The sequence below is a fragment of the Schistocerca cancellata genome, chromosome 9, assembly GCF_023864275.1.
Source record: "Schistocerca cancellata isolate TAMUIC-IGC-003103 chromosome 9, iqSchCanc2.1, whole genome shotgun sequence".
Lineage (NCBI taxonomy): Eukaryota > Metazoa > Arthropoda > Insecta > Orthoptera > Acrididae > Schistocerca > Schistocerca cancellata.
Window position 1 is genome coordinate 167,127,769 of NC_064634.1, and position 16,718 is coordinate 167,144,486.

Genomic DNA, 16,718 nt, shown 5'->3' on the forward strand with positions numbered 1-16,718 from the left:
AAGAACAAGAAACCAGTCAGTTAGATACAAATGAAGGCAAAGGCCATGGTCCTGTCTTGCACAGCTACACAGACAACATGAACTAAAATATGACCCATCAGTCATAAAACCATGTGTAATGTATAATAGCCACCAAGGAAACTGGATGTATAATCCATCTGTCATGGAACACCTAAACCATGAAGCGGACTTGGTGAAGGGAGAGAAATAGCCGAGAAAGTACAAACATGTACCTCACTCAATTTATGAAATCCCCCCCAGGGGTGGCACAGGATAACAATAACAGTAAATTTAGTGCACCCAATCTTTTTTGGCGTGTTTCCTTTCCTTTTAAAAAATTCAGATAACATTCTGACTGGATGATCAAAAATCCATGTTACAATAGAAGAGTTCTGTGATATGGCCAATGTTGATATCAGTATTTAAGATCATAGTTGTAAGATACTTACACTGTACAAGTAATATTAACATTTTAGTACATTGATTGCAATTCTAACTTATCACCGAGGAAGCCTGTTCTACTGTGTGTGGTCAATTGCAAATAATAGAATCTGAATCATATTAAACAAAGAAGGGGGGGGGGGGGGGACGTGAAGGTACAATGTTGAATGGGTCAGTAACTATTGGTTTTGTGCTTTTTTTTTTAAATTACAATCTGCAAATTCCCATTGGTTTTAAATCTGCTTCATCAATGTTCACATTGTGATTAAGTGGAGTGTATAGTTGAGAATCTATCCCATTTACACAGCCTTTGTGACTGCAATGCCTTTTGGTTAGTCCTTAGCAGACACATTAATACCACAAAGCTTCCTGACAAGTTCTGATGTATCTGCTGTGACTGAATCCCCTTCATAAAAGCCTATGCACTTGTCCCTTTAAAAACTTTCCTTCTGTTGACAATGCTGTTCTTAGCATACTGCTGGATTGTTTATTCTGTCTAGTAAGAAACTCGCCCAATTTTTCGGTTTATTCCCTGAATAGTTATGAACACAAAGGAGAAATTTCAAAAAAGACAATAGGAGTTTTGAGTCATTCCCTGGAAAGTTTATGGATGGCACAGAAATATTTATGTGAGATTGGTGTTCCTCATCTTGCCTGGACTGTACAAAGGAGAAGGAATTTGAGGAGCTACACTTAAATAAGAAATAGCCACAATGAATACTGGAAAGGTATAACAAACTTTATTAGTCAGTTTCTACAAATATATCTTCAGACTTTTCTTATGTTCTGTCAAACCATCCAGTCAGCTGTGCAGTCACAGATAGAATTAAAACAACTGCTGCTACAATTAGTCCAGCAAGAAGAACGTTTGTCTGCTGTTGGTGTTGTTGTGAAGATGAAGCCTTTCCTCGATTTTTGGATAAAGGTGCTGATGAGGCCACATCTGTAGATTCTCGCTCCACTTCTGGGGGACAGAAATCCTCTGGATCTAAACACATATATAAGGTTTGTAGTTATCTGATTTAACTGCTGACCTATATATAATTAAAAATAATGAATAGAACATTTTACTTGAGAGATACTATAGGCCATGGTATTAATATAAATTTCTCATGCACATAATCAGTAACGTAAGGGATAGCAAGATACAAACTGCACCAGCCCAGGTGAGAGCAATTACGATAGATATATAAAAAATAAACCACCACCCCACACTAATAGGCAGTTCCATATCACAAACAAAACTGCAATCCTGAATCAGAAACCAGTTTTCACTTGTATTGGAGATGACTGCCATGTTCAGCAGATTATATTTTGCACCAGGGTATCTGGCCCAGACGGCAATGTCAGGGGGTGCCACATTCATATCCTCGGGAAAAAAAAAAAAAAAATCCCAGAGTGCTTAGCATATAATGCAAGTTGGTCTATCAGTTATTTATATGACTTTGAAATGCATCGCTGTTGGTTTTTGAACAAATGATAAGTTGATTTTTGTATATGTGCATAGTGTACATGATGTCTCCTGTCAGGTGAATCTCCCCAATGCATCCAGAAATAAAAGCCTTTCCCACACGGGAGAATGCCAATTGCTGTTTATGTGGTTAATTGGGTGTGCAAATGATGAGCATTGTTATAATTATTAGCAAGATCCGTAGAATCAGACTACCAGAGTGGAAATAAATTACTAACAAGAATAACAGGTAAGAAAGATTATGTACTAATCTTTTCCGTCCATCCATTAAATTTTGACCATTTTATTTGCCAAGTTGCTACACTAGTAAAAGCCAGGTGTACAGTCCACAGTTAGCAGCCACTTCAGTTATATTCTCTGAACAGCATGGGAAACACATTGCATGGACACGTAGTAATGCCTAACCAGAGAATAAATGCAGGATAACTAAACTGGTGATCCTGGCAGTGTTAACTTATTTTCTGAAATTAACCAGAGAATAAGTTTTGACAAAGGCTGCTGTAGTTACAGAGTTAGTGATAACACAATTGTTTGTTGGAACGAGGAAGGAGAAGAAATGGGGACATTATATAGAAGAATATGATTATTCCAAAATTTCATACTATACTATTTTTCAGTCTCATGCTCAAGAAACTAGAGAGTATGAATGAAATGTGAAACTATTTCCTAACATAAAACATTTTGCTTATAGTAGACCTAATACACATTTCATATTTGTACTTTGTGAATTATATTCTATGGTATGATTTATATAAATGAGGTAGATAAAAATGACAATTTGTGCCAAAACAATCTCGTTTATTTGGAGTGTGTTACAACTGCTGCAATATTAGAAAGGGCCTATTTCATTTTATCCAGCAGATGTAGTCATATCTAGGAACCACACCAGTCTTGGGTTCTATCTGTATTTTCCAGTATTACACAAAGACGTTTGTTTGTTTCGCCTAGAAAAATGTTTGACAAACTTTGATGAGCTAATAGATTCTTTCACAGTGAGGAAAGCTTGCCTTGTAAAGCTGTAGTAAGATTAGAGAGGAAAAAATGCTGCAGCCTAATGACTGAAGAAATGTCTACTGTCTTGTTTGTCTCTTGTCTTTATTGGTTTTATGGTTTCTATACAAGAGAAACTTATTAGCTAACAACAGGCAATAAAGAGTGCAAATTTCTGAAGAGTTCTTATTCTCTAATTGCAAATAACCCCACCCAGTATTAATTATGAGGTGTTTTTTTTTTTTTTTTTTTTTTGCTGCAGCATTATTCTGCAGAAGCGGGATACAGTAGTATCCTTCGTTAGAGTATTGGTTCTTACCAGTCAAAAATCACAAAAAATTAATTGGTGACTAAAACAATGAAAAGTTCCTGGAATTCTAAAAAATTCCCAGGTTTTTCCCGGTTTTCTCCTGGACGAAAAAATTACCAGTTTTTTTCCGGATCTCCCGGTTCGTATAAACCCTCTTTATGTAGCCCAGTGAGTTTCGAGTAATCCAGAAACCTGTTCAATTTGGAAAATTATTTTAGTTCCAGGTGATTACTTTTTGAGCAAGTTTACTTGATCTCCTTTCTTGTTTAGGGAAGTGGATTACGGCTGAGATCCAATCACATAGTGAGTTCTGTTTCATAGATGTTCTGAGCAGTTTCAATTAATTGTTTGGTTATTAGTACTCTTTGTATTCAGTTAATATATATGTTCTAAAATTGTAAGAAAGTCTGATTACTTCCACTGTAGGCAGCACTGAACCTTTGTCGAACTCTTGTGTGTGTGTGTTTTTTTTTTTTTTTTTTTTTTAAAGAAAAGGTATCCTGTCAGTAGAGAATATTTTCCCCTTCTAAATAATTTTATTCGGATTCTCTTCAGCAAGAGGAACCTTGGGCAAGGGCACTTTATGGGATTCTGTATAACTTCTTATACTTGCTTTGGTGAAAGCTTTTTGCAAGCTGAGTTCTTATGTCTGTTGTTTGATTCCTCAGTTTATTCTGTCTACACCGAGAACTTTACCGAATTTTTGTCAGTTTTATGGAAGCCTATCTCTCCGATGCTATCTACTCTGAACTATTGTGCACTAACAGTCTTTAAGTCCAACATGAGTGCTTCCTTCTCATGAGAGATATCAGTTAATTGGTTGTTTTAATTAGGATATTCTTCAGTTGGCACCATTTATTACTTCAGTATTTTCTTACTTTTTATAAGACATTCTGTGTCAAATTTAATTGTGTAGAGTGTGCTAACAAGGATCATTTTAATTTCCAAGGGATTATTGTTCAGTCTACCTGTAATTATCATGTATGGGTAGGGAGGTATCCATGCTTTCTGTTTCTTAAAAAGGTGCTTAAAAACAATGAACTTTATGACTAAGCCAAACCTTCTATACAGTTCCTCCAATCTTCTGTGATAGAGGTTTGCACAAACATCAAAAAGCTGCCAAGGAATTAGTAACTTTACTGGCAATTGCCATTTTGAACATCTTTATTCAGGGGGAATCTTTCAGATATTATGTTGTTACAAAACATTACAACCTTTATGTATTCAATTACAGAAAAAGAGCAGCAGTTGACCAAGAAGATGTTCACAAACAGTCAACAAAGAAATGAAATTTGTCTGATCAAATCTCCAAATAATGTAATTGACAATATATCTAAAGTGACATAGGATTCCAAATTCACAAGAATTTTTCACGAGAAGCTTGATACTCTAGTAGAACCACGATTACCTTTTTTTAAACATTTGAACTATATAAATCAATGGAAAACCTTGGATAGAATACAATTATGTATAATGGTAGATTATTACTCATCACATAGGAAAGGCGTTGAGAATTAGACATGCACATAAAAAAAAGACCATAAAATGTTGAACTTTTGGACAAAACTCACTTCAGAATATACACACAAAACAGTTGGTACACACTGCAGCTATGATTAAGGGATCTTGAATACAGTGGGTGATAGGTACATGAGAGTGTGGAGAGGTCAAGAAAGACAGTGCAAGTATGCTGGGTGCATTGGAAAATTTCAGTCTTGAAGGCCTGTTTCATGTCTACCACAGTTTCTGACCACTGCAGTCTCACAAAGTCCTTCATGAGTCACTGCAAAAGAGGTGTTTCTTGAGTAATAAAAACTGTATGGGATAGACTTCTTTTCATGTATAATATGCTGTGGTTGTTGAAATGGTAGTACTGTTGAAGTAAATTTGACGTGAACTGATTTTTATGGAACATTCGGTGAAGTGAAGGTAGGCATCTAGTAAGGTGGCTCACTGAGAAATTAAGATCAGGATAGGGAGTTTTCATCCTATGACCACATCAGAAGGATTTCATCAGGTCAGGGGCTTAAGATTCTTGGTGGCCCTGAACAGGGTGGCACAGGACAGTGCCATCAGAGGACCACTCCAGTGCAACAGATTCATTTTTAGCAAATACTATGTCCTCGCACATAACTGTCTCATTACATGTTAGTAACAGTCATCAAGAATGAGACTGTAAATTTGAAATAAATAATGCATTGGTAGGAAGAGTTTGATGGCAGTAAGACCATTGAGGTACCTGACAAGGTAGGCGTGTGTTGAGAGACTATTGTTAGCAGTTTTTACATAATTCAGTATTCAATAGGTAGGACTATCAGTAGATGAAGTATTCAGCTCATTCAGAAAGATTTCCACTTATTTTTTGCCCCATATGATGCACACTTAACAGTTTTTACACTGCATTTTTATACATGTACATTTGGAGATAAAAAGCATTAAGCAAGGGAATAAATTACCTGCTTGAAGTTCCAAATCCTTCTGAACATCATCCTCACTCATATCAAGATCTAGCAGCTCCTGAAGTGATACAAGAGCCTCACTAGGACCTTCACCAGGGAATAAATAGTCAGAAAGTGCCACTCGACAGTGGGGTAATGGCACTAATACTCTTCGTGGAGGCTCATGTAATGTGACTCTTTCTGTAAACAATGGAAAAGATAACCTGTAGATGGAACTATAACATGCTCACTGATCTTATGAGATCTACAAGATGACATGTTTTACAAACAACAAAAAGTCTTTCCTTCTCATCCCATGCCGTAAGTCTCCGTTGACCAGCAGTTCTGGGTGACTTTCTCGAACTCTACCCTTTTCCTATGCCTCTCCAATCCTTTTCCTTACCCCTCTTCCTTCTCCTTCAACCCTTCTGCCTGAAGAAGGAGCAACTGGCTCTGGAAGCTTGCCTGTTACAACCATCTTATGTGTGCGTTCTGGCACAGCTTGGCGAGTAGATTTTTTATCTTTCCAGATAAAGTATTTTGTCAAATATCACAAAAATTTTTCAAATATATTCTATATAAATGACTTTTGTTTCAAAGCTAAATTACTTTGCCTCAACCAGCTGCACAATGTCTTTAATCACTGTCAGGCATTTGATATCCATTACAAAATTAAGTCCTCCTCTAGGATTTTAAGGGATTATTTGTTATCTTTGGCTGCAAGCTCCTGCATATTTTCTAATTTCATCTGTACACCTCCTATTGCATCAATGTCTGAGCATTTGCATATCTTTCCAAATCCAACAGAAAAACTTCCTTTGTCCATCTATCACCCAACCAGGCTACTACATGCCAAGGCTGACATAATTTTCATTACAATTATGTCTTCAACTCCAGTCAGTTCCCTGATCCTCTTTGTTTCTTAGAAATTGCCAGGAGACATCTCTCCACTGCCGCTTGAACAATCCAGTTTTTGAATGGTTTTCACATGAACATTTCTGACATCACTGCTGTAACCCGTAACAACACACAATGACTTATTGTAAACTTTCATTTTACAACCCATCATCAGAAGCTTTTAGTGTACCAAAAGCACTATGCTATTTTTACTGTTGCTTGCAGTGGCCCTAATTACGAAGTCTCGTTAGTACATTTGCAACTTCATTCCTAATGTGTAGGTTTTTTCCACACACACACACACACACACACACACACACACACACACACACACACACACACACACACACAGTTTTATTGTAATTCATTTTTAGGCCTAACTTCAGACTAGCTCTAGTAATTCGTGCTTTGTATATGTTTATTTACACTAGAAGCAAACAGAAAATGTCATCAGCAAATCAAAGGGTGTTGGATACACATCACATTAAGTCATTGCCTTGTTTCTTAGGAACAGTTACTACACATTTCATTGAAATTTAGTCAAACACTTTCCAAAGAATCTATGAGTGTATCACAAATAGAGTTCACACAAATTGCTCCAGTTCATAATTTGTTTAGTAGTTACAAATGTTACACTGTGTTATACCCACTTCAAAGGAAAGTTCACTGCTTTGCCTTGGCAAGCATTACTTTCTCAGTACGCAAGAGAGGAAGTTAATAGGCCTATGGTTTTTCTTTTTTTTTTTTTATCTAGTTACAAATTTGTTCTGGATTCTTCAGACAGTCTGCAAATAATCTTGCAATTGCCTTTCATATTACTTTGCTTCTAGATTTACCCTCTGCTTTCTTCATGAGCATAGTCTGGCAGTACTTCCAAAATGTCATTTTTATTATTAGCTATCTGTGTTTCTTGGACTATACAAAATTTTAGGAAGTTTATGATATTTATCAAACTTTCTCTCTGTTATTTTTCCAAATAATCATTAGATTAATTTAAAAGGGCAGAATTAAAAGCTATGGTGGCAATCACCAAAGTCAACATTAAAAACATGGGAACGCAATCAATGTAAATAAATGTGACATGTTATGAATATGCAGACAGAGAGAAACTTTACTGAATTATTACACAATTGTAGAACCATCAATGCAAACAGTTACTTCTTTAAAATATTCAGAAGCATGTGTATGGAGTGATGAAGTGCGACAACCATATAAAATTAATTGTGGGTAAGGTAGACACCAGACTGATATTCATTGCAAGAATCCTCAGGAAATGTTGTCTAACAACAAAGCATGTCTCTTAAAAACACTCAATCGACCTATACTTTAATACTGCTCTTCAGTCTGGGATTCTTACCACATAGGACTGACCGAGGATCCAAAGAACACAAACTTCTGTTGCAGGTTCATTTAGTATGCACGAAAGTGCTGTGAAGGTGTTCAGCCAACTCCAGCAGTAGAGCTGCAAGAGGTGTTCTGTATCACAGTGTGGTCTACTGTCAAAAGTTCTGAAAGTGTACATTATTTGACAAGTTAACCAGCATACTGCTTCATCCAAAGTGTGTCTTGTGAAAAGAGCATGTAAATAAAATTAGATCTGAGCCTACACGGAGAGTTACCAGCAACTGTTCTTCCCACTAGCCGTAAGTGAATGGGGGGGGAAAAAAAAGGGAAGAAGCGACACAAAGTATTCACTGTCACACATCAAAAGGTGACTTGTGGAGTGTAAGTGTAGATGTAAAATCATCATCTCACCAGCTGTACATTGCATGTCTAGCATGTGAATCCTGCCAACTCTCCTCTTCCACGTTCCTATCCTGCACACTTGCTGTTAGCGTGTGTGCGCGCGCGCGAGTGTGTGTGTGCGCGCGCGTGTGTGTGTGTGTGTGTGTGTGTGTGTGTGTGTGTGTGTGTGTGTGTGTGTGTGTGTGTGTGTGTGTGTGTGTGTGCACACGTGCAAGGGGTGGGGGGTGAACAGGAGTGGGCATGAGCACCATTCTACCTCATCAAAAGATTTCTTTGGAAAGCTAGCAAAGTTTTGATTTTTTTTTTTTTTTGAATGCATCAATGTCTCAACACTTCTGCTGTTTGGTGAGTGGTCTCATCTGCTTTTTAATTATTTACATTCTGCCAAAACTTTCCTCACTACATTTATAAGTAGTACATTCCAATCAACAGTGAAATGCTATGAACAGACTGGATTAGTCTTCCACTGTTTATTAAGCCCTTGTTCTTGCCAGTTCTCCCCGCATTTATCCAGGTTGTGTTATTTCAATCCTTTAATACAATCATTTTTTACTCACTCCTCTATTTTGCATGTATTCATACAAGTCATTGCTAGAGGTATCTTAAGAACATGTTTTACCTTCAGGAGACCCTTGCTCTTCTTCTATTAGGCTGTCCCAATGCAGTTCAAGTCTAGCAGCCAGTGACCGTATTATGTCTTCTTTAAGTGCCTAGAAGTATTAAAATCAAAATCAACATTTGTTCATTCATTTAGATATGTACCATATTTTAAAAATTTCAAATTCTATGTGGCGTGGAGCTATGCTGGATAACAAAGAGTTATCTTCATCATGAATACACAAATATTACAAAAAGCACTTTCAAGAAATTTAAAAAGTTTTTCCAGGGTGATAGATAGTTGTGGTATAGACAGCATAATTCAAGTCACTACTCAACCATACATTCAAAAATGCTTTATGTCAGTTCCATTATAAACTACATATTTCGTCTGAACACAGACCAATACATAACTTGCTATTTACAATTATAGCACTGAGGAGAAAAGCATTTTATGATGACACCTCACACTCTCATCTCATCATGAGAGGTGTTCAAAACCAAAGGTATGAAACAACATTGTAGGTATAACTGAAGTATATTCAAAAGAAATCAACAAATGTCCCAGTGTTTCATGAACTGAGGGATTCCATGTTTCCAGAATTCCTGTGACTGTGACAGGAGCCAGTCCTCCTCTTTTTTTTCCCCTTTAGTTCATTATCCAAGTTGAAGTGCTTCCCTTCCAGTTTTTTTTAATGAACCAAACACATGGAATTCACAGACTGACATGTCCAGGCTGTAGAGCGGATGCTCAAGCCACTCCCACTTCAACTTGGCCATTACACTGTGATCAGCCCATGCTGTCTGCTCTTGATGGACTAGCATAGACTGTGGAGTGACTCTCAGTCCACACCACTATTAATCATTTTTCCATGCTCAAGTAATTCGATGAGTAGCGGACTTTTGACATCGAAAAAGATGGTAAGCATCACATTGCATGCTGAGGACACAGCCTGGATTTTTAGCAGGAGATGACGATGCTACATTTGTGTCTAGATGTCTCACTGCATTATCCCAAAGCTGCATATGCAAATTTCAAATGGTTTAGTTGTTACAATGTTTTTTATCTTTTCATTTGGACACTCCTTAAATATACACAGACAGCCTGAATATTACCTGATATATGTTTAAACATGCTCAAGTTCATTGCAGCAGTTTAAAGTGGAAATGAACTCAGCACAAGAATGAAGTCAATTCTCTGTAAATATTGCCTGTTGTCCTTATAATATGAAGCCTTAAATATGAGAAGTTTAATGTCTAATATACATAGCAGTTTTAATTAAGCAATGTGACTACTAAAAACTGCTGCTGTGACTTTAATGACAATAATGATTCCACTATACTATTATCTTCAAATCCAAGTGAAGAGAAACAGTGACAGACTTTTCTTTCCTGTCACTATGCCTAGTTGTTACTCAGCTTGTGTTACATCTAGCATATAATGGCTTATGAGTCTTTAGCATATTACTAAAATACTTAACTGATATTTATTGCATTTACAAAATGAAAATACACTGAACAAATGTAACTTGTCACAAAATAAAACACAATGATTTAAAATGCTGAATGATTTACAAGGAGTCAAATAACTGTTTCTGAGCCTGTGATGATATTTTATAAATGCCTGATAATGATAATAATGATGCCATTAATTGTAAAAAGTAGTAAGTAAATAAAGTGTTATCTCCTTTATTAGAAGATTTCTGAACTCCCATGATCTGCACTGGACAGAATTTCAGCTTCAGGAAGCTGCAAATGTTTTTAGTCATTCATTTCAAATTCAATATGTCACAAATGTTACTGAACACAACATGATGTAATGGTAAAAATAAGGAATGTAGTGACACAGCCTGTGTTCAAAATTTTTGGTTGTCAGAAATAGTAGCAAGAGCACATTTGGTGCTTTGATTGCTACAAGACCAAGCAGCATCAGCGAATTCACCACTCATTGCATTATACATAGTGCATCACTGCATAATAATCTCATACAGTAAAATTCTTCTTTTAAACTTTTCATGGGACTTTGAAAAAATGGTATACATTGTGAGAAAATGTAAATAGTGGAAAATTTTCCAAGCATATACACACATTTTACATTTCATGAGCACACCAATAGTTTACACTTTTTGATAAATAAAGCCAGAATTATAGTTTCTTCTGTTGCATTTTTTCTATCAACAGCAAATATTTAATGTAAGCACAAAATCTGGAAATATGTTACAAACATATACACATAAAGTCAACCCGTAGACAATAAGTGTATTTAACTTCAAAATATAAAAGTTGTTACATCATATGTTAAAAAGGATATTTTGAAGAAAATATATTAAATACATGATAGCAGTTGGCAATGGCTGATGGTGATGGTTTGCATAAAATATGGTGGATACAATGGAAATACGGAAGCCTCCGATTCCACCCGTCTGCTTTGACCCATGACGTCACAAATATGGCGGAAACAACAAAAAACACACACACTTTCCACAAGAAGCCTAATGACACTAACGGGACAAGCGCGGAAAATGGGGTGTTTTGGGTGGGGGGCAAACTAAATATAAACAAATTTAGACGCCTTGCGTAGCTACAACGTGTAAGTGAAGACAGCCATGCATGAATACCCACCTACCTCCCCAGGGGTCGTAACCCCTGCAACCCACAGAAGATAAAGATGCTTCAGTAGCTGATTAGTGTTTTTTGTCTTAAAAAAAAAAAATCTCACGAGATAGAACGAACAGATCAGAAAAGTAAATAAAATAAGATAAAACAGAACTGGAGACAGCCACACTCAAACCAAACTCCGCGCCGTCATGACGTCACACACGACAACACCATTACGTCACGGGTCAAAGCAGACGCGTGGGATCGGACGCTTCTGTCGACCCGGATACAATGACAGAATTACATTCTATAAGTTGTATTTATATTGTGTAGCCATTGCTTTTGTGAAATAAAGGATAACATTTGACAATGCATTTGTATACTAGGGTGGACCCAGTAATAGAATTATGTTCTATACTTTTTTTTCCTTTTTTGGGGAGGGGGGACTGCTATTCATTCCTAACACTTCAAAAATCATTACAAACTCTGGGAACTGGTGGCAGCATGGAGTGGGGGCGGCGATAGAGAAGCATATACTGTACACCACTTGATAATGTCTCCCTGAAGTTCAAACTTAATATATTTTTTTAACAAAATCACCACATAGTATGTATTTTTTTTAACGTGATGTGTCACATCTGGGACAGTTGGGAGGTAGGCAGAATATTATCTGGAAGAGGTGCTACCATAGCTCTTGTTTACTGTTGACAAGTTTTCTACTGTTTGGACTAATTCTGAAGTTGCAGCCCAGTCCAACACTTTGTTTAATTACACTACACTACACACAGTATAGTTATTCTAAGGTTGGCAGTGTTCAGAGACAAAATTCTAGCGTCGCCGACTGTTCCAACTTGAACCGATTCAGAACTATGGAGACCAGGGCTTGTTTTCTGCGGAATGTCTGGAAACACTACATGAAGGACAATGCCTTGCAAACTTAAATTACATTTCAATTACATGTTTCTGTTTTATTTTTTGTTTCTCTCCTTTAATATTGTTTCATTAGGTGTCATTGTGGGAAATTTATAATTATGATAATGAAAAAGTGTCTGTAAATCAATACTCTGAAGGGACCAATAAAAAATGTCATCAACAAAGAGAAAAATGTTGATTCCTGGAATGTGAACACCAGGTTATACTGAAGTATGACTACAATACAATTTCACTTTCGGCACTGGTGAAGATTTATTAATAGCAACTTTTGATAGGAATTCAATGCATCACAACAAAGTTAAAAGGTATGAAAAACTGTCCTACCTACCTGTACTGCATCACCAACTGTAGCCTTCTCATTAACAAAAACACGACTTGCCAAGGTACCGTAAACTTCCATACTGGCTCCACACGGCAAAAGTTGCATTTCTTCTTCATCACCAGTACCCTGTAATGATAGAATAAAGAAATTCAGGAGCAGCAAAATTACCAAACTTTGTACAGTGTAAGCCTGTCACTGTACTCAATTCAAGGTTAGTCTTTCTTCAGTCTGGTTCAAAAGCACGTACTATCGCATGGCCTACTGTTCTCACAAAACATCAAGGAGTCTGCTAAACTCTGGTGCCCCGTAAAGTGGACACTCATCAACTGTGTCTTCTAGTCTTATTACATGGGGGCTACAGATATTCATAAGTAATACCGAAGGTGCCCTCAATGGCTCAAAGCCACCGGTAGGGTTTTCTTCCACTCCAGGATCTGATGGGATTACATCTGTGATATAAATTTAATATAATATCAAGATATAAACCAACCACTTTGATGCTTCCGATCTCTTTCTTTGTGCCATAGCAGTTTCTATAAATGTGGAAGTTTCACATGCACCCATAAACATCCATGCAAATGAAAGATATAGGACTATGTAAACATGAAAGGATACCAATGCGACTAAATTCAAAAGAAGAAGAATTATTTAGCTCAATAACACATAAAACTGATTTACTATTTTTTTCTCAAAGAGAATTCCGGTTTGCATTGCTTATACATTGGTATTTCCTCCCTGCTACTAAACCTTTAGCATGGTGCTCATTCATGTATTTACCAGTATTATCCCTTCCTTTACAGAACAGCATTTGACAAATCTGAAGGTAGCCACTATCTTTTGGCATTTAATTACATCGCCCTATCTGCACATGAGTAGTGGAAGGCAAGAAGTATGTTTAAACTATGAAGCGGTACCAAAAAGTAATGAGAAGTCTCTTCACACTTAACAAGGGGTCAAATGGTGGGGGCTATCCCTATAAATACAGGGTGATTCAAAAAGAATAACACAACTTTAAAAATGAGTATTTAATGAAAGAAACATAATATAACCTTCTGTTATACATCATTACAAAGAGTATTTAAAAAGGTTTTTTTTTTTCACTCAAAAACAAGTTCAGAGATGTTCAATATGGCCCCCTCCAGACACTCGAGCAATATCAACCCGATACTCCAACTCGTTCCATACTCTCTGTAGCATATCAGGCGTAACAGTTTGGATAGCTGCCGTTATTTCTCGTTTCAAATCATCAATGGTGGCTGGGAGAGGTGGCCGAAACACCATATCCTTAACATACCCCCATAAGAAAAAATCACAGGGGGTAAGATCAGGGCTTCTTGGAGGCCAGTGATGAAGTGCACTGTCACGGGCTGCCTGGCGGCCGATCCATCGCCTCGGGTAGTTGACGTTCAGGTAGTTACGGACAGATAAGTGCCAATGTGGTGCGCTCCATCCTGCTGAAATATGAATTATTGTGCTTCTTGTTCGAGCTGAGGGAACAGCCAATTCTCTAACATCTCCAGATACTGTAGGCCAGTTACAGTAGCACCTTCGAAGAAAAAGGGACCAAAAACTTTATTGGCTGAAATTGCACAGAAAACGTTCACCTTAGGCGAGTCACGTTCATACTGAGTTGTTTCCCGCGGATTCTCAGTGCCCCATATACAGACATTGTGACGGTTGACTTTCCCGTTAGTGTGGAAAGTTGCTTCATCACTAAACACAATCTTTGAAACGAAAGATTCATCAGTTTCCATTTGAACAAGGATAAAATCACAGAAATCGATTCTTTTAATCTTATCAGCTGCAGACAGTGCTTGAACCAATTTCAGACGATAAGGTTTCATAACTAACCTTTTTCGTAGGACTCTCCATACAGTTGATTGTGGAATTCGCAGCTCTCTGCTAGCTCTGCGAGTCGATTTTCCTGGGCTGCGAACAAATGCTTGCTGGATGTGTGCTACATTTTCATCACTCGTTCTCGGCCGTCCAGAACTTTTCCCTTTGCACAAACACCCATTCTCTGCAAACTGTTTATACCAACGTTTAATACACCACCTACCAGGAGGTTTAACACCATACTTCGTTCGAAATGCACGCTGAACAACTGTCGTCGATTCACTTCTGCCGTACTCAATAACACAAAAAGCTTTCTGTTGAGCGGTCGCCATCTTAGCATCAACTGACGCTGACGCCTAGTCAACAGCGCCTCAAGCGAACAAATGTACAACTAAATGAAACTTTATAGCTCCCTTAATTCGCCGACAGATAGTGCTTAGCTCTGCCTTTTGTCGTTGCAGAGTTTTAAATTCCTAAAGTTGTGGTATTCTTTTTGAATCACCCTGTATATCTACTATTCACTGATTTGAATCTTAATGAACTGTTCACTAAACTTCCATAAAAATTATTTGTTGTTACACAAATTTTTATGAAGACTCAAAAAGACAGTGAGAAAATCTAACATAAAAGTGGATAATCCACCATGAATATCTTCCCCAAGGCATAACAGTCAACCGTAATATCACTTCCAACAGCTAAAATGACTGTACAATCCACTGCAGAAGAAAATCGTCTGCATTATAGCGATCAAAAGATTGGCTCTTCTACCACAAAAATACTCTTGGTTGCACAGCAATGAGATCAGGTAGTTTTTTGTCAAACATAGCACAACAATAGTTATACTGCACATTACTCATTGGATCTGATCCCCTTTGAATTTTTTTCCCACTTACTAGAATGAAAAGAGGTATTAAGGTAAGCATTTTTATTCCTTACTGGCAAACTAAAATTGCCTGATACATGAAAGAGCATTTATTAAAACAAGAACTCTGACGTAACTGAAGCTTTTCGATGGGAGACAGTTGGTAGTTTTTTCATAACAGATCAGCCAGCTAGAGAATACGTCACTATCACCACTACACCAACAGTAAAAAGTTCTCATCACTTTTGGATGACCCTTTAGAGAAATGCTGTCTCTCTCTCTCTCTGTCTCTCTCTCTCTCTCTCTCTCTCTCTCTCTCTCTCTCTCTCCCCCCCCCCCCCCCCCCCCCCCCCCCCCACACACACACACACACACACACACACACACACACACACACACACGAGAGTAAGCTAGAGAAAGTAGAAAGAGACTTAGCTTCCACCATCATTAACCCAAAGGAAAGAGATCAGTTCATCACAAAAATCTGGAAATTTACCAGTCTGACATCTGGAAACTTACCAATTTGCATGGTTGATACAAAACCGCAGACAGTGTCAATGGTTCTTTCTTTCCTTTTGACTTGTGGCCTGTGCCAGTCCAGTCGACAGCTTCAATACCATCAGACAGATCTGGTGCCTGACCTTCTATGATGCAGGCTGATGCCTGAACAGATTCTTCCACTGTTTGTAAAATTTCCTAAAAAAAAATATTAAACAATAATTTGATCAAAGAATGGAAAATGCAGGGTGGAACAATTTGACTGTCATCTCTACTTATATAACACAGTTTCTCAGTGTTACCCAATACAACACAACAATTAACAAAATAATTTCAATTCAAGAAATTATATGTTGGTTGGTGGGTGGTAATATGAGAATAAACAGTGAGGTCATCAATCCCTCATTCATGGACTAGTCCGTCTAGATTTAGTGACATCAGCCAGAAATCTGATTGATTTGTGATAGTATAAGGTAGTGGTAAAACAGTGATACTGAAAGCAACACTGATGCCAGAGATGAGAAATAAATGCATGGGACATGAAACTATATGGGTCAGGTGTGTGTGTGTGTGTGTGTGTGTGTGTGTGTGTGTGTGTGTGTGTGTGGGCGCGCGCGCAGATCCAGATCAGGGAGCAGGCAAGGGCCCCCAGGGTTCACCTATAGTAAGAGGCACCTCCCCATCTCAATCCCCATTGACCCAATGCAGGAGTAAGGCAGTAATGGAGTAAATAATTCCTTCTCACTGGGTGGAGAGGAAGTGCTTGACATTTGGCATGT

The 16,718-nt window shown here is 37.6% G+C and overlaps 1 protein-coding gene across 1 annotated transcript in view; it reads right to left on the reverse strand.

The window, feature by feature from the left end:
* Positions 1 to 1,155: 1,155 nt before the first annotated feature.
* LOC126101260 (protein odr-4 homolog) overlaps positions 1,156 to 16,718 on the reverse strand; it is a 41,245-nt gene continuing 25,682 nt past the window's right edge. The window contains 5 exon segments of the mRNA XM_049911947.1: positions 1,156 to 1,429; positions 5,669 to 5,851; positions 8,913 to 9,003; positions 12,750 to 12,869; positions 15,961 to 16,137. Coding sequence (XP_049767904.1) covers positions 1,221 to 1,429; positions 5,669 to 5,851; positions 8,913 to 9,003; positions 12,750 to 12,869; positions 15,961 to 16,137 — 780 coding nt within the window. The 3' untranslated portion in view covers positions 1,156 to 1,220.